The sequence below is a fragment of the Barbus barbus genome, assembly GCF_936440315.1.
Source record: "Barbus barbus genome assembly, chromosome: 2".
Classification (NCBI taxonomy): Eukaryota; Metazoa; Chordata; class Actinopteri; order Cypriniformes; family Cyprinidae; genus Barbus; species Barbus barbus.
The window spans coordinates 30,614,914-30,638,772 of NC_136730.1; the positions used below are offsets into that span (position 1 = coordinate 30,614,914).

Consider the following 23,859-nt stretch of genomic DNA (forward strand, 5'->3'; position numbering starts at 1 on the left):
AAACGCACATACATAAAACATGCGCGCACAGCAAAAAGTATGCTGTACAACTCTTGCAGGACAGAAGGGAGCTCACCTGTTCTTCATTAAAGTCGAGCAGGATCATTCCTCCTCCTGCCTCTAGCTGTCTCTCTGTATAATGTTTGTTGTATGGCGCTCTCTGAACATACTCTAACGAGAGAGAATTAGCATTTTAGAAGTCACATACAAACATTACACACTTCCAAGTCTTGTGCTTTCCAAAGGGTGCAATTATTTATACTTTTTAATAAAAAAAAAGGAAAAAGAATTGCAAACAAATATTACAATTTGAAATAACTATCCTGTATTTTAATACAATTTAAAATGTAATTTATTCCTGTGATGCAAAGCTGAATTTTTACCAGCAGTTACTCCAGTGTTCAGTGACATTATTTCTTAATATTAATGTTAAAAACAGTTGCTTAATATTTTTGTGAAAACATTTTTTCAGGACTCATTGAAGAACATAAAATTCAAAAGAACAGCATTTATTTGAAATGGAAATCTTTTGCAATGTTATAAATGTCTTTACTGTCGCTTTTGATCTATTAAATGTATCCTTGCTAAATAAGAGTATTACTAAATAATTACACCATTTTTTTCACATTCCACAAAACATAAACAGCAATTTAGCTGCCTTAAAATTATTGCTTCGTATGAGTAGTGTTTATTTTGTTCTACCCCTCACCATCATCCTCATCACTGGGCTGGTGGTTGGAGTCTCTGTCGTTTTCAGAGGATGCTGTGAGCATGAAAACAAACCCCATAAAGAGAGAGGAGTTTTCCGGCAGAGGTCCATGTGTTGCCACCAGGTCATTGGGGTCAGGGGGCAGGTCTGCTCCACTCCCAGACGTGTTGCAAGCAGCAATACGCTGTCCTGTTCAAATGAAACAAAAAGAAAATAAGTATGGCATAACTATAAACACTATTTTGAATCAAAGACTGGTTGTGTCCCAAAGAGCCCATAAAGTATAAGGAACTGTGAGGAATTAAACACAGGCACCACTCCCATCTGTTGAGTGCTCACCCAAACAAAAGAAAAAGCACGTCATGCCACATACCAGTTGCTGTTTAGAGCTGGAGATCTGCACTGCATTTAGTTGTATCAAAAGCAGTATTTATTTGTTTAGTTTATCAGATGTTTTATATTGTAAAATCATACAGTTACATACAACATTTGAAACACTGGGGAGAAAGGCACTCATTGTGTTTATCGTTCATATGTCAGAGTTCATTTTAAAAAAACACTCACAGATAAACCCAAAACATAATTTCATAGCAACTAAAATTAATAAAATGTTGTTAAAAGCCCAGAACTATAAAATACCAAATTAGTCAAAATCAGGCATATGATAAAACATCCTTCTAAAATTGAGCAAATGCTTTGGTCCATAGTGTTGAATTAATAAAGTCTGTCAGCAAGGGGCACCGTACCCACTCTGGCCCCTCCCCCCCTGCGTCCTCTCTTTGCAGGAGTCCTCTCATCCTCCGCACCACTGATGAGCTTTCGTTTCCCAGAAGGCCCTGGGTTTCTTGGGCTGTTGCTGGAGCTGCGTGTCGGGGTGCCTGCTCCACTGGAGTTTCCTCGGCGTCTCCGCTTTCCTTCTACCAGGTTATCTGAGGACAAAATAACACAGTGATGCAAACTGTGACAAAACTAGTGCCATTTAAACTTGTGTGACAAAGAAGCATGTTAGCCTCTACTGGTAGATTCTTTACACCATTAAAAAAACATTTTACCCAAAAATTTAAATTCTGTCATTAATTACTCTGTTGTTCCAAAAATGCCCCAAAATATTATTTTTAATAATTTTAACGATTAATTTTTCCAAACCCCTCCTTTGCATGACACTAATCTGCGGTGATTGGTCCGATTAGTGCCGCTTTGTTTACAGCCCTTACCGGGGAAACAGCTATTTTACCGCGGCATCTAGTGGCAAAGAATTTAAATTTGTAGCTTTCTAACCACGAGCTCGCCCCTCCCCACCCCCAACCATTCGAATTTCCGTAGGCAGGATCTATTTTAATGATCTTCTAATTGACCACTTTGTGATATCACAACACCCGGAAAACAATGCTGCAGCCCAAACGAGTCGTTCATTGTAGTTCTTGAAAAGCCGATTTTTTTATAACTTTGTGGACTTTGAGGTTTGTAACTTTGTAGATCTTTTTTATGCCCAAACATACACGCTACACTGACTAAAATTCAAAAAGTGAAAAAGCAGGACCCCATTAAGTTTAATTAAAATATAGATGTTTGTTTCCATAGTTTGCCTTGTTTCCACTTTCACTGGTCAACTGAAGACTCACCTAGGCTGATATCAGAGGCCATGGTTTGGGGTGTAGATGGTTCATAGGGTCCCAGTCCAAACTGCTCCCTCAAGCGGTTGCCTTGCTCCATGCTGAGAATCACAGACGTTCTGCTGTACCAATTACTCTGACCATCTTTCTCCACACAGTAAAGGAACTCGGAGCCTTGAGTCTTATGACCCTTCACCACACCTGAACACCAGAGACACAGAATCAGTTTTTCCCCCCCGCATTATAGTTTTTTGCCAAAATTAATTCCTGTTTAAATGTTCCTTACTCATTTTTTTATTTCTGATTTTTGACACAAAATAACTAAATAATCATTAGACCATAACAGTAAAAACGTCATATGTGACCCTGGAGCACAAAACATGTCTTAAGTCGCTGGGGTATATTTGTAGCAATAGCCAAAAATACATTGTATGGGTCAAAACTATTGATTTTTCTTTTATGCCAAAAATCATTAGGATATTAAGTAAAGATCATGTTCCATGAAGATATTTTGTAAATTTCCTACTGTAAATATATCAAAACTTAATTTTTGATTAGTAATATGCATAGCTAAGAACTTCATTTGGACAACTTTAAAGGTCATTTTCTCAATATTTTGATATTTTTTGCACCCTCAGATTCCAGATTCTCAAATAGTTGTATCTCGGCCAAATATTGTCCTATCCCAACAAACCATACATCATTGGAAAGCTTATTTATTCAGATGATGTATAAATATTCTTTCAGATGATGTATAAATCTCAATTTTTTTTAAAAATTGACCCTTATGACTGGTTTTGTAGTTCAAGGTCATCATGGATTATGCAAAGGTAGATAGAACAATAGACAGCCAGATACATATAAAGATAGGCAAAGGTGGACTGAACAACAGGCAGACAGACAAAAATACATAGAATGACAGACAGAAAGGTATATAAACAAACAAAAACAGACAGAAAGATATATATAGACAAGACAAACAGGCAGAAAGGTATACATACACAGACAGGCAAGAGATATACACCTATAATAGAACATTAGAAAGACAGACAGCAAGATATATAGGCAGAGACAGGCTAACATAAAAAAAAAGATACATACACAAAGACAGACAGACATACAGGTGCATCTCAAATTAAAATATCGTGAAAAAGTTCATTTTTTTCTTGTAACTTATTTCAAAAATTGAAACTTTCATATATTTTAGATTCATTACATGTAAAGTAAAACATTTAAAAAGGTTTTTTTTTTGTTTTAATTTTGGTGATTAGAGCTTACAGCTCATGAAAGTCAAAAATCCAGTATCTCAAACTATTAGAATATTTACATTTGAGTTTCATTTAATGACCATCCCTACAGTATAAATTCCGGGTATCTCTTGTTCTTTGAAACCACAAAAATGGGGAAGACTGCTGACTTGGCAATTATCCAGAAGACGAACATTGACGCCCTCCACAAAGAGGGTAAGTCACAGAGGGTCATTACTGAAAGGTGTGGCTGTTCACAGAGTGCTGTATCAAAGCATATTAAATGCAAAGTTGACTGGAAGGAAGAATTTGGGTAGAAAAAGGTGCACAAGCAACAGGGATGACCGCAAGCTTGAGAATACTGTCAAGCAAAACCGATTCAAACACTTGAGAGAGCTTCACAAGGAGTGGAATGAAGCTGGAGTCAGTGCATCAAGAGTCACCACGCTCAGACGTCTTTAGGAAAGAGCTACCAAGCCACTTCTGAAACAGAAACGTCAGAAGCATCTTACCTGGGCTGTGGAGAAAAATAACAGGACTGTTGCTCAGTGGTCCAAAGTCCTCTTTTCAGATAAAAGTACATTTTGCATTTAATTTGGAAATCAAGGTCTGGTGTCTGGAGGAAGACTGGAGAGGCACAGAATCCAAGTTGCTTGAAGTCCAGTGTGAAGTTTCCACAGTCAGTGATGATTTGGGGAGCCATGACGTCTGCTGGTGTTGGTCCATTGTGTTTTATCAAGTCCAAAGCCGTCTAACAGGATATTTGAGTACTTCCATCTGCTGACAAGCTTTATGGAGATGCTGATTTCCTTTTCCAGCAGGACTTTGGCACCTGCCCACAGTACCAAAACCACTTCCAAGTGGTTTGCTGACCATGATATTACTGTGCTTGATTGGTCAGCCAACATGCCTGACCTGAACCCCATATGGAATTTATGGGATATTTTCAAGAGAAAGATGAAAAACAGTGGATCCAACAATACAGACGAGCTGAAGGCTCAATAGTGCCTCAGCAGAGCCACAGGCTGATCGCTTCCATGCCACACCTCACTGATGCTGGAATTTGTGCTAGGAGCAAGTAATTTGCCAAGTATTGAGTGCGTGAATGAACATACTTTAAAGAACTTGAACTTTTCTGTTTTGCAAATCCCTTTTTTGATTGATCTTAGGAAATATTCTAATATTTTAAGATACTGGATTTTTGACTTTCATAAACTGTAAGCTCTAATCATCAAAATTAAAACAAAAAAACTTTCTTTATAATGTTTTACTTTACATGTAATGAATCTAGAATATATGAAAGTTTCACTTTTTGAAATAAGTTACAAAAAATAATGAACTTTTTCACGATATTCAAATTTTTTGAGATGCACCTGTAAATAGACAAAGATAGAATAACAGACACCAGACAGAAAGAATGATATATAGACAGACAGACAGACAGACAGACAGGTAATGGTTCTGTGATGTTTAGGGATGTAACGATTCACTCAACTGATGATTCAATATGATTCACAATACTGATTACATGACAGGGCTCCAGACAAAAAAATCGAGTAAGGAGCCATTGGCTCCTATAAAAGAAAAACTTAGGCGCCAAATTATTTTTTTAGGTGCCACAGAATAAAAGTGGTTTATTTTATTATTATCATTTTATTTTTCCCCCCTATTTTAACATTTCAATCATTTTGTCATGTGTTTATGTCTTATCTTTTCTAGGCTTTATCAGCATTTTAATCCATCTTGTAGATGATCAGGTCGACCGGGGGACTAAGGTTCACTTAAAGTGTGAATTAAATGTCTTTTACAACTTGAAATATACAGTCACAAAGAATTGTTCGTTACACAGAATCTGTACCAATATCATGGACCATAAGCATCACTTGGCAACTGAGTGCAGTGCATCCTATAAATGTTGTCACGTCTTTCACACATTCAGTCTGTTTTTCTTCATTAGTAAAATGCTATTTTATAGGAGGAGTTGAATCATGTACAACACAATAAGTAAAAATATGAATATGCAACAGCGCATAAATATAGCAAAACGCTCGTCTTTATAGTTATTTTTCTAGCTGACTGATGAGTTTATGGACACTGAGTGGTTATTCTGAGGTAAATGTATTACAATGCAATGTTTACAAGCTTTATACATTTCCTCAGTTTGAAACACTGAATGAGCTTTTACATAAAACATTTCAGTAAGTTCAGTAAGCCAGTATAGGCTTTATTATTGCCTACCTTTTGATCATGTTCATTTCATACTATAGTGGTAAATCGAAATATATAATGGGTTCACTTGCTGCTTTAACTGAGGTGCTAAAGAGATCGCGCCTGAGCATTAAGTGCGATACTCTCCGCTCGCGCGATCCGGACGCATACACGGACCGTGTGGACGCGGGGTACTGGTGTTTATATTACCCAAAGTGTGCGCTTGTGGTCCGCATTAAAGAGCACCCAAACCGCATCATTTGAATTTTGTAGCATTTTAAAGCTGATACTTTGTTTATTAAAAAGTAAGACAGCACAAAGCTGTCCGAAACGCATTCGAGACGGATATAAATCCAATCGCTCGAAGTACTTCAGGAGGTGGTCTGGGCGAAACCGGACAAGTGTAAATGCATCTGGTTGTTGAAACCACATATGGTAATTTTACTCCTCCCATAATATTAAAGTAATAGACGTGTGAGAGCGTTTTATAGCCTATATGGCATGTTATAGTCAGATATGACAGCGCAATGCAACACGCATCACCGCGGATGAGTAGCGGAGTATTTCTTCAGCAAGCGACGCGCAAACTGAATGAACCTGAAAGTAAGTCGCAGACGCTCAACACACAATCTTCTTCATTAAAAGTAGCGAGACTAGCCTATCTTTCCAGTGCTGATGCCGCGCGCTCTCTTATCGCGGTCTCTGATATTGAAATTAGCTGATAATTAATAAAATTATCCATTGCTATCATTGACGTGAACTCCGTTATATTTGCATATGAAGCGGGAATTAAAGAACGGATTTATATCCGTTTTGCGAAGATACATTTATGTGGCCAAGTGTAAACGGGGAAACGTTTTAACAAATCCTATAGATATCCGATCAGAGAAAATGCATGAAGTGACCAGGTGTAAACCGGCCCTTTCAGGTCTCTCTCACTGCGTTCAGCAGACTGTGCGGCAGAGACGAGGACTGTTTGAAACTCTTTTCCAGTAAAACTTTGATGCGCATCGTCTTATGTAAGTTTAATACGTGAACATAACAAAAGATGTGAGCACAAAACAATCGGGAAAAAAGTCCTTTCATGCAAATTATATATAGTCGCCAGTGGCGACCTCAGCAAAAACTTCACTCGCATATATATTTTTGGTCGCAAATGCGACCATTTTAGTCGCAGTTTGGAGCCCTGCATGATACAATTGTTTTTTTTTTTAACCAAAATTAGATTTATGACAAATTATAAACTAAAAGGTGTCCTCCTTATTGCTTGGACAAAAGATGCACATTTCTTTGTGAAATTGAAATATGTTAAAAGAACACTCCACTTTTTTTGGAAATAGGCTCGTTTTTCAACTCCCCTAGAGATAAACAGTTGAGTTTTACCATTTTTGAATCCATTCAGCTAATCTCTGTAAGGATTACAGAATCTCAGACACTTTGAACTTCTGAGATGGACAACACACACACAGTGCATTAACATACAGACATCTGTCTCCACATCCCACTGAGAGAAAATGCGGGAAAACGCCTCTCTGAAATATGCATCAGTTCCTTTTCATCCCCTTTCTTTCCCCTCACCCAGCTCACTCAGAATGGTCAATAGCAGAAATGTAATGTTCTGCATTAATGCAAGTGTTATTTACAGTCATGTTTGGTATCATTTGAATTGTCTCAGGGCGACTGGTACAATGGTCTCATTATTATAAGAAGTAAACTAAAAGGTAATACAAATCCTAAGAGTTCTGAGATATTTTGCATACTGTAGAGGGCGGATCAGCACCCAGTGGTTTTCATGCAAATTACCTTCTGTCCCAAAAAGGTGCTAACTCGGCTTGATCAAAGCAAATTCAAATTGTGAGTTCCTGCCTACATTTCAGGGGTGTTGGTCTTGGTTTGAGGTACTTAAGGAAATGTGGCAAAAGGGTCGGGGCGATTCTGTAACCAGAAAGCCCGTAGTGTGGGTCTCAATGCTCACACTATGTATTTCTATAAAGTCAGGTATGCATCCTTTACTCGTAGAATTATCTCTGAGAATTCGATGTTTTGTATTGATATGATTTGATCTCTTTGAATTGCTGTGGAATTGAGATAATACATACAGTATTTACCTGACTGAGAATAAATTGTTACATTTGACCGTATTCTGTTTTACTCTGTAATTATTGACTCTAGTAGATTACGTTGCATCCTTGTTAAAGACATGAGCAACCGAATGAACGAGTAAATATAAAGTCAAGAGTTAACTAGAATAATCAAATATCAGAAGAATACAAATTAGAAATAGACAAGCAATCAATTTGTATTTCAAGCTAAATACGAGGTCATAATAACATGGAGTCAGATTAAATAATAAAATGGAGTCAGATTAGAGTTTAACTTAAATTGAAGAACTTTGCACACTGGAAAGACCGAACACGCAGGAAACCTTCATCCACCATTTGGATACCTTCCTTGGGCCGGATGGGTGGAGCCTTACATCTTAGTGTCTGGCGGTAGCACTTTTAGCTTAGCTTAGCATAGATAATTGAATGTGATTAGACATCACTTTTCATTTTCCGTCAGTCTTAGTGCATGATGTAACTACAAAAGAGTCAAGCTTTAAATAGGAAAATTATCAAAACTCTTTGGTCATTTTTGAGCGAGATGCTAACGGTCTAATCACATTCAATGATCTATGCTAAGCTAAGCTAAAAGTGCTACCGCCAGACCCGGAGATCGGCTGAATGGATTCAAAAATGGTAAAACTCAACTGTTTAACTCTTGGGGAGTTGGAAAATGAGCCTATTTCCAAAAAAAGTGGAGTGTTCCTTTAAATAAGGCAAGTAAACTGGGATTTTAAAACAAACCCCCAAATCAAATAAATAACACAAATAAAAGAAATCTCTTCATATAAACAAGCTAAGGTTTTACCAGTGCACTTTCCATTTCAAATTAGAGGCAACCACTGTATTTTAATCACAATCCAAACAAAGATGCTGCATATATGCAACATGAGCAGTTTTTAATCCAAATTAGATTGTATCATTTCAAAATGTTACATTTCTGAATTCAGTAATGTGAAATTATTATACTACATAAAGCATCTCTGCATGAAACAGAAACAGCAGACGGGCTGAATGAGATGCCAATTCACTCTGCCAGCAGGTGGCGCTTATGGAACAGCAGCGATACAGCGTGCTTATGAACACTACTGTAATATGTATTATACAGAGGCAAGAGGAAAAGAAAATACCATCTAAACTTTTCTACAGACAGTTCTCCTCAGAGATACATTCATATAAACTCCCACCCCCAACTGTATCGCGACTCATTTAACATCTCAACCGATTTAAATCATCACATATTTGTACTGATTTTCAAATGGCTCAGGGTGCATTGTTATATCAAAGACTACAGAATACCCAAGACGTGTCACTCGTATAATTTTGAATGGAGAAAAATGCAACAATTAATATGGCTGCTAAATCGCAGGAAGCCCCGCCTTCTGAATGAAAGAACCAATCGCTAATGGGTAAAGTCAGCGCATCACTGCAGCTGCCGTTAGAAGTCCCGGTTGCTATAGAAACAGTCAGCTTTCTGAGACGCATGCTCAGGACTGCGCATGTGCACTGGCTGATCTAGCCTGAGAAATTAGCTTTTTATAACGCTATTTGAGCAACAGAAACAACATTTATGACACACTTGTTGTCTGATTTCATTGGTGATTTCAAATATGAAATTTAATCGTAAGCTTAGTGAACAGTTTTGGAGAATTTGATGTTTCCCCATACAAAGTGATTGGAGGTGCTCTTGGATGCCCGAGAGGCATTTCAAAGATGGCTGCTGAGTGACAGGACTTGTCTTAAAGAGACTTTGGTTATATCCCTAGTAAAGTTTTTTTGATCCTGCTTACCTATATTAAAGTACTCCTCCTCGGTTAAGGCAGTGACTTCCGTCTCTACGGGAATGGGGTCACAGAGCAAGATGTCTTTTCCTTGTACTTCACACTCCTGGTCGTCATCGAAGAGAAGGCGGAAACAGTTCTCTCCCAGGTCTCGAGTGATACTCCCAGAATAGAAATACGAGTTGGATGACCACTTGGCCAGCACACGCAACCCAACAAAACTGCTGGACCCAGCGCTGTTATCTGGGGAGGTGGTGTTGAGAGATTCAGAGCGGCTTGTAGCACTGGGCTCTACTGGGCTGCCCGGTGCTTGGACATGCCTTTGGGCAAAGTGCTCCTCTTCTGAGGATGATGCACCCTGGCCATGGGCACCACCTCTCTGTCCTGTCCTGCCACCTCTGAGAGTCAGTATTAGCAGGTGATGGGAAGAGAAAATAAACAAAAAAGTTACACAATGAGCATCACAACACCCATTAATTATGGAAACAGAGAGCTCATCCATGAGCTACAAAGGGAAGCGTTTGAGTTAATACTAATGTCTAAGTCATATTTGGGGAAACAAGGAACAAGGGTCATGCAAGATGATTAAAAACAGTGGCTATAAATTAGCATCTAATACAAAGAGTGTCTTGGACCCTGCCAGTCTATCCAGGAGCGCCTCACCTGGACAGCGGGCCGCGGGAAGGAGGCCTTCCTCGCCGGGCACGGCCACGGGGGCTCAGCTGGGTGGTGACCCGAGACCCCCGTGCATCCGTCACCTCTGACCCCACCACCACAGTGTGACTCCTCGGCTGCTGCCATCCCCCCCGCCTGGGGTTCAAACACACACAAGGAGAGGATGCGCTCAGCTGAAACGCCCTCGACCAAATGTGTATGGAAGCAGCAGCCATGAGAAGATACTAAAATCATACTGTGTCCAATAACAAGAAGGTAAGAACATGCTCTAATGTAACGTATTGACAATAACATGCACACAAGACATTCTATGCAACAGCGCCTACTTCCCTACAACCAAAACTCATGTGTTAACCCCAGAGTGTTAGTAATGGAAACAGAGACAGGAAGACTTCTCACCGGCCAGACTTGGCCCCTCGGCTAGGGGGTATTAGAAAATCTGGCATTCTGATAGGACCCAGGCCCGTGCTGCTTGTCCCACTGGAGCTGTGGTGTGATGGGGCCTTCGAGGAGAGTGAACTGATGTCAGCCAGGTCTCCTGATGTCATGGAGCTTCCTGTGCGGGATGGTGAGATGTCACTGTCTACGACGCAGCGATCCACCACGGGTTCCTCTGACTCCTTGGAGAAAAGATACAACAGAGATTTGTTCATCAGCTTAATCTGTACCTAAAACCATTGAAGGTGCACCAAGTAATATTTTCCACGTTAAAAACATTTACACCTAAGGAAATAAATGGTACTTCTAAAATACTTTTAAAGTCATGTCCCCTCACAAAAAACATAGATTCCAGCCATACAAGTAGCTTACTAAAGTGGAGTATTTAAGAGAAATGTGAATTCCTGAAAAGAATGTTCAAAAGACATTGTAAATGACCTATAAAACTTAAATCTTAAATCCCCAAAAGTTTAATGAAATCATTGGGATGTTGAGCCAAAGCCTGACATTTTCTTTATGAGGAGAAAAAAATTGACATTCTAAGGAAAATATGAGAATGTTTTAAGAATTTTTCATAAATTGCACTTAGGAACATTCTAACGATTTATCTTTCTTGAATGTGGTCTATTTATGTAAATCCGGCACCTGGTCGCCTCACGGGGGCCACCATATTGAGATGACATGACCAGCCAAATACTATCTAGCAGTGCTGGGGAAAGTTACATTTAAAAGAAATACATTACAATATTGGGTTACTCTCTAAAAAAGTAATTACATTAGTTATTTTTTATGGAAAGTAATATGTTACTTTTGCTTTACTTTTTTAAAATCTTGGCTGGGCTTGCTTGTTGTTTTGTTTTTAATATAAGAAACTTCTGTTTTTGGCAAATGTAAAAAGCCTTTTCACAACAAAAATGTAATGAATAAGCCTCAGCATGTTCACATTTATTCTAGAACTACAGCAACCATCATGTTTACACAATCCACACAATACATCTGCACTTACTTCTAATTTCTCTCAACATGGGGACAGAAGAGCTGTCAGTCAATAAATGGGAAAACAAAGTAACTGGCATTACGTATTTGAAAAAGTAACTTGGAAATTATTTTCTTGTAAATTATAAAAACAAATAATGTTACTTTACTAGTTACTTGAAAAAGCAATCTGATTACGTAACTTGTTACCCCCAACACTGCTGCCTAGTAACGTCCCAAATATCAGACACTTTTGGTCACAGGATTAAATTATTCATGTCTGAATCAAAAGTATTAATTGTCACAAGATGTCATATACAGAGCAACATGAACAAAAATAATCGAGTTCTAGCCAAGACAACACTTCTTACATTGGTAACCTTGCGGTCAACCTCTCTGCCATCTTCATAGTAGACATCTGTAATGATGCGAGTGACTGTTGTTCGGACTTCCTGGATGGTGCGAACATGTCTTCGCAATGATGGGCCTGGATGGGTTCTGGTTGGTGTGCTTGGTTCTCCCTTTAAGAGTAAGAAAAAACTTGAAGATACATCTGAAAGGTTACAGCCCTTTATATTTAATCATACTAAATAATTATTTCTTGCAATCTATGACATAATGCAGGATTTTTCCAAGTGGCTAACATATTTACAGTAAGTAATAAATCATTATAAACATTTAGTGAAATCTTTTACCCTTCCAGACAGGTTATGCGGTCCAGACTGATCAAAACTAGTCTGCTGAGACACAGCTCTCTGACAAACCGAAAGAGACAAAAAAATATATATAACATATGGTACCTGTTAAAGAAATGTATAATTAAATGTATCCTAAATAACCAACACTTTCTTACTTTGCTGAGTGGGCTGGTGGTTGAGCTGATATCCACGCTAGTTTGCTGTAACACAGCTCTTTGTCGGACAGGTGTTCGAGGTTTGCCAGAAGTGCTGAGAACCTCTTGTTCTTTAGCAGGGGAGGACAGACCACTGACCAGAGGTTCAGAGTTTGCTCCCGCACCAGCAGGGTGCAGAGGTACAGCTTCAGTGACTTGGCCTGAGTCTCTGCTGTCCACTGTTTCTTTTGGGCAGTTGGGAGACAGCCCAGAGTCATTAGTGTTGGGGGACCTAAACAGCTGGCTTGCTTGCCTGTTGGAGAAGTGGAGAGGCAAACACATGCAGGCAGAATTTTAGAAAGACTACAGAGTACATTTGTTTAGTACAGTGCACATGACCTTGCTTAATAACTTTGTTTCACTTATTATTGACTTGTGAAGCCACTTGCACACAAAAATAGGGTTGCAGGATTTAAAGACAAAAATCTAATTGCGGCTTTTCTGATAAAATGTGATTAAAAAAAAAAAAACGTTGGAGGGATTGCACAATTTGGCCCAAATTTTTGTGATTTATGGCTGTTTTAATGTCTTAATTTCTCATGAGCAGCGTGTTGACATATAGTGCCATTGCACTTTGGGTGTCGAGTTCAAGTCCTGGCTCGTGGACTTTTCCGATCATGCCTCCTTCTCTCTCTCCCACTTCACTGTCAATAACTTACTGACCTATCAAAATAAAAGGCAACAATGCCAAAAAAAAGTAAACGTCTTTTACGAAGATTTTATGTTATAATAAACAACCCAAACTTAGAGATGAGTGTGTGGAGCAGCATTTACTGTGAACCGAGCCGCTCTGAGACCCTGAAGACAACAGATCATCTCATGTATGAAAACACAGAGTCACTCATGTATGAAAACACAGTGCCACGCGTTCTTCTGAAACACACAGTGCATATATTTATTTAATTATATTACAGTCTTTACATTTGAAGGCTCTATTGTGATTTTGGTTTATTTCAAGTGTGCAGCCCTACCAGGATCACCAGGAGAACACCTTGAGGAACCCAGGACAAAGACAAAGACCAAAACAAAACCAAAAACATCCCAACCTTGAGCTGTGGAAGTGGGTCATGCTCCATTGTACGGCTCTCTACAGCTCTGACCAGGCAGGAGTGGCACTATCAAACCTACTTTAGGTTTCTAAAGATATCCAACACCAAGGGAACTCTATTTATAACCTCAACAAAAAAGAATTCAAGGTCAGTTGTGCCCAAGTCTATTCTTATGCAGTCTAGTGACTTGAGACAGGGCTCTATGCTTGTTGTTTAGAAGCACTCATGCCCCTCCAAAAGTAGCACTAATCACCTTAGAAACATATGATATACAATTATATTTTGATTACACTTTCACTGCCCCACTTTTCAGGGGGCAGTCATGGCCTAATGGATAGAGAGGTGGACTTGTAACCCGAAGGTCGCAGGTACAAGTCTCAGGTCCTTCAGGGATTGACGGTGGGGAGAGTGAATGTCCAGCGCTCTCTCCACCCTCAATACCACGACTGAGGTGAGACCCTTGAACCCCCAACTGCTCCCCAAGTGCCGCAGCAATGACTGCCCACTGCTCTGGGTGTTCACAGTGTGTGTGTGTGCACTTGGATGGGTTAAAAGCAGAGCACAAATTCCGAGTATGGGTCACGTCCTTTCCTTTCCTAACAATAGTAAATAAAAATACAAATATTCATGGTTGTCATTGTTTCATCAACTATAGCTTCTCTATAGTTCACAAATGATATATAAATGAGTCTTATTACAAATGGTTTACAAGCAGAGGAATGTGCACGCATATGTCGTGGTATTTTCATGAACAGGCATCAAAGACCCACAAAACAGAAGAATTGTTGAATATTTGAAAAGTTATTTTAATTTTCTTTACACACAAAAAAATTGGTCTCGTAGCCTTAAAATTACAGTTGAACCACTGATGTCACTTGAACTATTTTAACAATGTCCTTACTAAGTTTCTGTGCCTTGTACGTGGTAGGAACCTTGCTGTCTATGGAGGGTCAGAAAGCTCTCAGATTTCATAAAAAAAAATCTTAATTTGTATTCTGAAGATGAACGAAGGTTTTACGGGTTTGGAACAACATGAGGGTGAGTAAATTATTGACAGAATTAAAATTTTTGGTTGACCTATCCCTTTAATTGCAAACCGAGCAGCACTGAAAACACAGAATCATCAGCTGCTTGTGCATAAAAGAACAGCTTTTTTTTTTTTTGACAGTATAAAAGCATTTAAAAATATGTATTTTACAATATGCATTGACGCACTTTGCCTTAAATTCAGCACAACATTATAATTAACTGGGCTTTCTACACTGCACACAACATGCATTAGGGATCAATAACAACAACAGGATTTTAATCCTGATGTCATGATGTTTTGACCAGGTGCATACAAATAATTTTTACATTTGCAATTTTGCACACAGTAATTTTCAGTCGCAAATGCTCATTGTACAGCTCTGTGAGAGCATCAAATTCAAGATACATGGAAAACAAGCATGATACTATTTTTAAATAAAACTGCACAAACATATACTTTTATCTTTAATGAACAGCTAGTGGTGATTTAAAGTGTGACATTTTTCTTATTTCACAGGAGTGTAGTACCTGAGTGGAGGATCACTGGACTCTTCATCCTCTACCTGGACCTGCCTGTGGGCCTCCCGAACACGACTGAACACAGAAGGACTGAAAAACAGACAAGAACAGGGAAATCATATACCACATTATTTCCCAACTATGAAAACTAGAATCTGCAGTTCTGTCCAGTATTTAAATTAAATAAAAAACAGTTTTGAGGCATTATTAAGGATCTGTATTACAAATGTGTTAAAATGACTAAGGCAGAGAATCAGCAGCTGTGAGTGACAGCTGAAAAATGAATCCATCCTAAGCTTAACACGTAAGCTTCGGCATAGCAACCACTGCAGGTTACCTGGTTACATCCATGGCAACAGTGGTAGCCTTGGAGACAGATCCTTCCTCATCTGTTAATGGTGGTTCTGGGGAAGCATTAAAATATTATCATGTGTTCTTGGTGTAAGACGGTGAGTGAAAATTTCAATGTGTCAAAATCAACAACAACAAAAAAACAGCTTTTACTCTGCAGGCTGAAATGTTCTGATCCCGAGCTACCCTCCTCCACCGGTGTCACCAGCTTCATCCTGAGACTCAGTTTCCCATCTTGCTCCACTGCTGCTGGCTCTTCGCCCTCTCTGCTCTCCTCTACTGAAATCTCACTAGCCGCCATTGTCGTCTCCCTGGTAACGTCGGCCTCTGACGGCTCTGAGAACGAGGTCATTTCTGCAAAACATCAAAAAGGCACGAAGAAAATAAAAAAAAAACAAGGACAGGAAGGTTAAGAGGGAGGGGTGTGCAGTTTCATCTCAGCATACTGATATTTAAACACAAATAAGTTATGCAACGAAAAGAAAGGGACACCCACCAATAGGAGTGCTGTGTCTCGGTGTCTTTTTCAGCTGACTAATCTGTGGAGGAGTTGCACTCACTGCTGGGCGGATCAGCTCGCCCTCTTTGGGCAATGTAAAGTGAAACGGAAGCTCTGTACAGGAAAGAAAGAAAGAGAAAACGGCTAGTTGGATTTACTGAAGACCAGTTACATAATCAGTAGGGATAATAGATCACTTGTTTGAGGCTTAATCCCACCTCCAGAGCTGTCGCTCAGACTTCTGTTGGCGGCATTGTCAGAGTTTTTTTTGTGCTGTCCTGCACCACTGGGCTGTGTGCTCTGGGACTTCGCTCTCTCAAGCTGTAAAGGTAAAACCTCAGTTGATCCCACAGGCTGAGACCCTGAGATCTTTGCCGTGGGCTCACGTTTACCTTGCACAGAGCCCCTCACACGTTGTGAGGATCTTATGAACGGCTGTGACCTGCTATCCTTCACTTTCTCTTGAGAGATCCTCTGGCTCTCTTCTAGCACCATGACACTGAAGCTCTCCTCTTTACTGGAGGAGTGGTCGTCTCTGCTGGGTTCATGCTGGGACATCTCCTTCTCCTCCCCCTCTCCATTCTCCTCCTCCATGGGTTCTGGAGAAAGCACCTGGCTCTGAGACAAACCCAGCTTGATCCCAGTGTTATCACCTGTCACCTCTCTCTGAATCTCACCTTCATCCATCCGCTCCTCCTGTGTGGTATTTATAACACTGTCTGTAACAACACTGTGGCTGTGTGTCATGGGCTGACTGAGTCTCTGGCTTTGATTAACACTTTGTTTTTCCTTCTCTGTGTTCTTTTGGGACGAAATAGTCAAGACTGACTGAGACAGAGACTGTTGGGGGACAGAGGATACAGGCCTGTCAGCTGACGACGAGGCTTGTGAACAGTCAGCGACTGTGGTTTTACTTGTTTGTGGTACATTCGGAGTGTATGAAACACAATCTGCACCAACAAGCTGGGATGGAGTCGCACCTGGAGAAGTGCTTATATTCTGGTTCCCTACATTAACACCCCGTGAAAGCTTTTGAGAGGGGTTACAGTCTTCTGCTTTTTCAATACTTTTTGAGTCAGGCACCCTGGAAAGGCTTTGTGAATTTGATGTTGTAACAGGCTCAGGGTCCGTAACATTCTTGCTTGCATTTTGGGAATGGTGTTTAGGGTTTGAGTTGCTCTTGTCCGCACCAACAGTTCCTTCCTTTTCCACAATCTGTGTGGCTTGGCTATCCTCCTCTACAATGAACAACTGTGTCTTCTGAGTAAAACTGCTGTTTTCACTGTTGAGCTCCAACTGAAAGCACTCAGCCACCTCAGAGGGCTGTGAACCACTGCTTGAAGACTTTTTAAGCTGCTCCGCTGGGCCAGTTTGCTTGGGCGTTCCTGACTCGGTTGCTGATGGGTTGTTTTGATAAGGCAACTTCTTTGAGCTTTCAGTCCCTTGAATATTGTTCCCAGGTTCAAGACTTGGAGTGGAAATGAACACATCCTACATCGAAAAAACATGGAAAATACATTGTCAATAAAAGAACGTGCAGATATGTTTAACTGTAATGTTATGAACTGTAACATAATTAAGGTGTGGTCACATTAGCAAAATAGGTCCATTTTCTATTGTCAGCAGTAGGGAAGCACGATATTGGATTTTGCCAATATCCAATATTTTTCAAATCATTTTGGCCCATACCGATATTTCCTTTTTGTTTGGAAACAACACCAAGTCTCTCCTGTGCAGAAATGATAAGCAATATATTTTTAATTTTGGTTAGTTTTTAACAAGAACTTATTTGTTATAATTAAATAAACCATAATGAAGGTATTTTGACAGCACACTGAAGCTTTGAACAGAAATATAAATAAACTATATATCAATCGTTGAAAGATGCAGTGTTAACCCTAACATTTTATTTTATATATAATATTTAACATTTGTAGATGGTCTAAAGCAAAAGAGTTGATTTGTTTAAAAAAAAATAAACATATTACACACTAATGAATAAATCAGTATATATAAAATTGAATTTACAAGTGTCATGTTTGTGATTTTTTTTTCATGCAAGCTATAGCTTCTGACCTTTAAATCAAAACGTACTCATTATTTTATGACATCAATTACTGCTTTATTTCATCAGAAACACAGTCTAAATGTTACTTGTGTAAGCTATTTTACTTTTAATTTAATTAGAAGTAGGCCAACAGCGCCCCCTACAGATTAAAACTCTTTCCGAACGGACCTGAGGGAGGCTGTCACTGCTGCCGCTGCAATGCTATTACTGTTTACCCGATCACACACCTAATGCATCATTCTGTATGTGCTTTCACAGATTAAATGCAGTAATCCAAAAGAGTGAATCTAATCCTCATTTAGACAAAACTTTGCTTCAAGAATGAGCCACACTGCTGACATGATCTAATCACTAGCACACCCTGAGCACATGTGAGTTAACGTATTCCTCTTATCGGCAAGACATATCGGCATAATTTTTCATATCGGGCCAATGCCAATATTTACAATTAAAACCCTTATCAGCCGATTCCGATATTAGTCCGATAATATCGAGCATCCCTATTCAGTAGTGTAGTAATATATAAAGCACAGCTCACACAGAAGTCACTTTCAAACTGAACAGCTTTCTATTAGTTAAGGTTTGGCAAAATCTGCATGTTTGCATGGTAAAATCTTTCACCCTCACGCAAAATTCCTAATAATTTGGATTTCTATTGAAATTCAACATATGAGTCCACATGTGTACACCTGAATAACGGATGCCTACATGCGAGAATTCAGGCTGGCTGGGGACAGAGAGGCTTTTCTCTAGAACAAATCCAGGGGAATTCTGGGACACTGGAGTGGAGGCTGTAGGTTGTGGTTTGGGGCAGGGGTCCATGTCCATTGGCTCCTCCTCTCTCCCTGGTGGTTGGTCCTCAGGGGGCACTGATGTGTCCATTGGGGATGCAGCAGCTTCCTTATAATCTAAATGGAATAATTTAGGAATCCTTCTGAAAAACTTTTTACATCACATAAGCCTAATCTGTATGTGAAACACACTTACTCTGCTCTTTTTCTGTGGGTGAATTTGGGACAATGTAAGGTGCTTGGCTTAAATTGTCCTGAGTGGCAGCCACAAAGTCAACAGATTGCCTAAAGAAATGACAGAAAAATAAGCAGTTATCCAATGCCACAATGAATCTTTTCAGTGTACACAGAGAAACAGATCAGATCAAAATGGGATTAGAACTTTCTGTAATCAAAATCATTAACATTCTTAACTGAGAAAATCAAGACAATTTTAAATTTGTGGGTAGACTATAAGCTGAAGAAGATTCAAGTAAGTTTATATAGCATTCATGCTGTTACATATTGGAATATCATAATTTAATATTCTTTACTTTTTCTATAATCCATAAAATAATAGATTCATAATTTTACCCTCCAACCTAAAAAAAAAAAGTTTCAATAAATCATGCTAAGAACAACCACTTACTGTGAAAGACTCTCCTGTACAAGTGTGCCCTGTCCAGACAGATGAAGCAAGCGAAGACTATGTGCAGGTGTGGATGTCGGCAGGTGTTCTCTGTCAAGCTCTGTAACACTGCTGTCTGCCTTGGTGCCTGTTATAGAGAACATCATTCTATAACAACAATATACTAAACAAAAAACAGCAACAGTAACAGATAATAAGTGGAATAATTTGGGTCTACACACCATTTCTCTCCTTTTCAAACATGTCATCCTGAGAGGAAGCAAGCACATCTTCTTCATCTTCTTGACTGTCAGTTAACTGAGAGTGCAGTATAGCCTGAATACTGAGCTTCCTGCTTTCCCCATCCTGAGGCTTCGAAGGGCAGCTCGAACTGACCTCTGACCTACAATATCATCCAGAAAATAAGAACTGTCAAACTAAAAGCTGGACAAACTATCATTAGCTAGAACTGTACAATTAAGAAAAAAATTATTTCTTAAAATTTCATGGCTTCAATACTGAAAACTAATTTAAAGCCTCTGATTCAGCATTGCACAATGGACGTGTTGACATTTTTGACACTTGGAGGCCGTAAAAAATAATGCTTTGGAAAAAGATTCTTGCCCTGTAGAATTTCCATCTTGATTGGATGCTGTTCTCTCTGAACTCTTCAACCCACCTGACAGAAAAATTACCAGAAACCCATTAAAAAAAACATGATGGAAACTAAAGGGCAGCAGATCAATAGTTTGCAGTAAAATTTAAACATACATTGGCTGGCTGGTTTCTGACTGTCTGTTTTATTTGCAGGAGCTCCATCCTGCTCATCTTCCTCAAAGACACCCTGGCTCTCTGACAGCTCCAAGAGACCAAACTGAGACATCTCATCTGTGATCAGATTAACACAATCATTTATTTATTCTGTCAAACACTGTATTAATAAAGTACTCTTTTGGGAGGCAGCATCATATGAAATGAATGGCCACAGTGCTTTAGTCTTGTTATAGTTAACTAAAACTAATTGAAATGAAGCTGAAATAAAAGACATGTATTAAATTAACAACTAAAAGAAATAAGTTTAAATCAAAGTACTAAAATTACTAAAACTGAAATAAAATAAATGAATCCTAAACAAATTAAAACCACAAAAGCGCAAAAATGTTGAAACTTAAAAAAAAAAGCTGAAAAGTGAACACAAAATAAATGCCAATTCAAAATATGAATAAATCTTACAATAGTACACAAATAATACTAAAATAACACTGACATGCATACTGTATAATGTTTTGAAATCTTACCACGTGTCTCTGTGCAGTTTGTGGTGGAGTTAGCCTCAGACTCCATGTGCTCTGTAACACTTCTGCACAAACACAACCAAAATTAAAGCTTTTTAGTAAAATTAAGTATTTCTCTCTTGCATGGAAATTGTGTCAAGGCAGCTCAATATTTTTAGTACCTTTTTGAGACAGGATAAGAGTGAACTTCAAAAACTCGACTATGCTCTGTAGCTGCTAAACCCAGGTTGGACTGCAAATTGTCTGAAATAAATCAAAAACCCTTTTTCAGTAAACAAATAATAAATAAAATCTCATAATTTCATAAGTTAATTTACTCACCTGATTGGGCTGTAGTGTCACTCTTATCAGTCTGACTGTCACTTTGTAAACAACGACTTTTAGTAGGGGAAGAAATTAGCTCCTGCAAAGGCATGATGACTCGATATCAATTTTCTTTATAGAAAAACACACACACTGCTATGGCTTGTGATGCCTCACCAGCACAGGGCTTTGTGATGTGGGCTGCAGGTTAGAGAGGCGGCGGGCGAGAAGGGCACAGTAGCTGGTGTCAGGATCGTCCTCCAGGGCCACGCTGTCAGGCTGGGAGTCCTCCACTATGAGGCAGGGGTTTTCTGTCTGAGGAAAACTTGAATCAAGATCACTCTCACCAGGATCCATAAGGATGGGACAGGGTTAGCAGATGTCTACATACACAGAGATTAAACAGGAGGGTTAGAACACAGAGACGACAGATGAAACCCACTGATGTCTCCAAGTACATAACTTCATAATGTAAACTAAATAAGGTCATGTTTTTGGCAGGGGTTTTGTTTAGATGTATTTTTATGTTTATGCATTGTAAATCACGTTGTGTTCAAGCTGAAATCACTATAGAACCTTATTATTGTTCTTTATATAATAATATTGTACTTTTATTGTTATTATTTATTATCAGTAATTCTGTCAACTCCAAGAACAATGCTGATCATGAGTTTCTTCTTGATTTCTGTAAGTATTTCGAAGTTTCAACTTTACTTTTGTTTGTACTTTAGTCAAGGCAGTGTTTTAGATAATACAGCTTGTTTCAAAGCAGCTTCACATTGGTAAACAAGAAAATAATAACTGATAACTCATGAACATAGTAGAAAGACAGAATTATGCTCTTCTATGTCAGAATATTCACAGTTTTAGTGCTGTCCTGATTTTTTTTTAGTTTGTTAATGAGACAATTTAATATTTTCCTTCGAATCTTGCTTTGTTTTTTGTTTGTTTGTTTTGTATTTGGGCTTCAGGTCACGTGATGCAAACATGGTGGCGCTCCACATAACTTTGGAGGAAAAAAATGATTTGAAAGCTGTATGCAGGGTCTTTATCTCATGTCAGTCTACAGCATTTTGGATATTAAAGCAAAATGTGCATGTGTTTAAGGTAATACTTTCATGCATTTTAGTCAGAACATGTTTACCAAGAAGCTGTACATAAACATTTTACAAAAACTTAATTTCATTTATACATATGGCCATCTTTAATCGCGAGATTTCCTGCTGCTTGGCTGTACGAGACTACAAGTAAACTCAATGCATATAACCCCCGGAGTAAAATCTATACAATTAAACAACATCAAGAAATACACAAACGATTTGCTATGACTCAAACAGCCAAACACGTGGATTATTACACAGCGCATTTTCCCACGAAAAGCCACAGCTTTGTCACGGAGAGACTGCGCATACGATGATGCAGGTAGCTAGCAAGCACTGCGGCTATAACCTCAAAAGAAAGCTGCCCTTCCTGTAAAACACAGCGGAGAAAAAAAGTAGCGATCTTACTTGCTGCTGGATCCCTGGTAGGCGTTAATCCATCACAGCGACCGTGTTGCATTTTACAGTACAGAACTTCTGTACACTTTCACAGCCTAACCTTAGCGAAAGCTTTTACTTCGCGGCAAAAACCCTGCAGGAATGCTCGCCGTTGATTGGACACGAAAGTTCCTGGCTCAACCGAACAGCCGGAAAACGTATTTTGATTGGCCGAGAGAGAAGGGTAAGGCGGGGTTTTGTCCTCGAAAGTCGGAATTGCGCAGATGTTGAAAGGCCGCAGTGGGTCTTTTCGTGTATTATTTTTTACCATTGCACATCTACAAAACGACTTAAATTAAGAAAAAAACGTAATTATTACTTGAGATAAGTCATGTATCCTGAGATACGTTTTTGTTGTCGTTGTTCATTTATTCAATTGAATATTGTTAGATCTGGGAGATCCACTTTGATATTTAAGCTGATGTTATCATTATTAGTATTTTTATTACAACGATAACAATTACAACAAACTTAGGGTAAAATGATATGGGAGCTGGTTCTTTAGTTATCTGTAGTAGGTTATTTTTTAAAATCATTAAAAATCCTATTTTTCATTACGACCAGGTGCCATTTGTGACTTTCATATATATATATATTTGTTTTAAAAATAACTTTCACAATGTTGATTTCCACTTTTACTATATTCCTATAGGCTATATGTTTAAAATAATAATAATAATAATAGGCCTACATCCAATAAAATCCAGTCACTTTATTTAATTTTCCTTTTATTTCCATAATGAAGAGGCCTATTTTGGCCTATTCTCAAAACTTTTTTTTTTCTTTTCAGTTTCTGCTTGCTGTATTTTACATACATATACAGACATATATTTTACAACTTGTTGAAAAGAGGATATCTATAAATAAAATTTAATTCAGAGACTAAAAAGCACAAGGCTTGTATGTCAAATTAACCCTGTCATAATTACATTCCAGCATATCTTAAAATGCATTAATTTATGTTGTTAAGGCATAATGCAGTTTTAAATGTGTTTGTCTGACAGAATGTTTTAAATCTTCCAGAAATGTCCTTATCAAACAGGAAACGGCATCAGTTTGATGGAATGACCCATAAACCTGCTTTAGTTCTGTGTTGTGGATCATCATCATGTGTTGTGTTGCATCATGCGTTTCATTGGTTTAGCGGCTGCAAACATATGAGATGACACA

The 23,859-nt window shown here is 38.7% G+C and overlaps 1 protein-coding gene across 4 annotated transcripts in view; it reads right to left on the reverse strand.

The window, feature by feature from the left end:
- Positions 1-22,807, reverse strand: part of LOC306887185 (TP53-binding protein 1-like) — a 24,372-nt gene extending 1,565 nt beyond the window's left edge. Inside the window, exons 1-26 of one of the 4 annotated variants that reach the window (XM_079444751.1) lie at positions 22,660-22,807; positions 21,329-21,534; positions 21,170-21,251; positions 21,010-21,091; positions 20,852-20,913; positions 20,325-20,441; positions 20,178-20,232; positions 19,796-19,956; positions 19,575-19,701; positions 19,143-19,231; positions 18,864-19,063; positions 16,306-17,578; positions 16,085-16,201; positions 15,742-15,942; positions 15,575-15,641; positions 15,247-15,327; positions 12,602-12,893; positions 12,444-12,503; positions 12,120-12,269; positions 10,735-10,955; positions 10,324-10,470; positions 9,670-10,058; positions 2,332-2,523; positions 1,456-1,638; positions 710-898; positions 77-171 (exon numbers count right to left, since the gene is read on the reverse strand). In XM_079444751.1, the coding sequence (XP_079300877.1) occupies positions 77-171; positions 710-898; positions 1,456-1,638; positions 2,332-2,523; positions 9,670-10,058; positions 10,324-10,470; positions 10,735-10,955; positions 12,120-12,269; positions 12,444-12,503; positions 12,602-12,893; positions 15,247-15,327; positions 15,575-15,641; positions 15,742-15,942; positions 16,085-16,201; positions 16,306-17,578; positions 18,864-19,063; positions 19,143-19,231; positions 19,575-19,701; positions 19,796-19,956; positions 20,178-20,232; positions 20,325-20,441; positions 20,852-20,913; positions 21,010-21,091; positions 21,170-21,251; positions 21,329-21,508 (4,812 nt within the window). In that variant the 5' untranslated portion in view covers positions 21,509-21,534; positions 22,660-22,807. The remainder of the gene's footprint in view (positions 1-76; positions 172-709; positions 899-1,455; positions 1,639-2,331; positions 2,524-9,669; positions 10,059-10,323; positions 10,471-10,734; positions 10,956-12,119; positions 12,270-12,443; positions 12,504-12,601; positions 12,894-15,246; positions 15,328-15,574; positions 15,642-15,741; positions 15,943-16,084; positions 16,202-16,305; positions 17,579-18,863; positions 19,064-19,142; positions 19,232-19,574; positions 19,702-19,795; positions 19,957-20,177; positions 20,233-20,324; positions 20,442-20,851; positions 20,914-21,009; positions 21,092-21,169; positions 21,252-21,328; positions 21,535-22,659) is intronic. The other 3 variants (XM_079444753.1, XM_079444752.1, XM_079444754.1) reach the window with 3 other exon arrangements.
- Between the last annotated feature and the right edge of the window lie 1,052 nt (positions 22,808-23,859).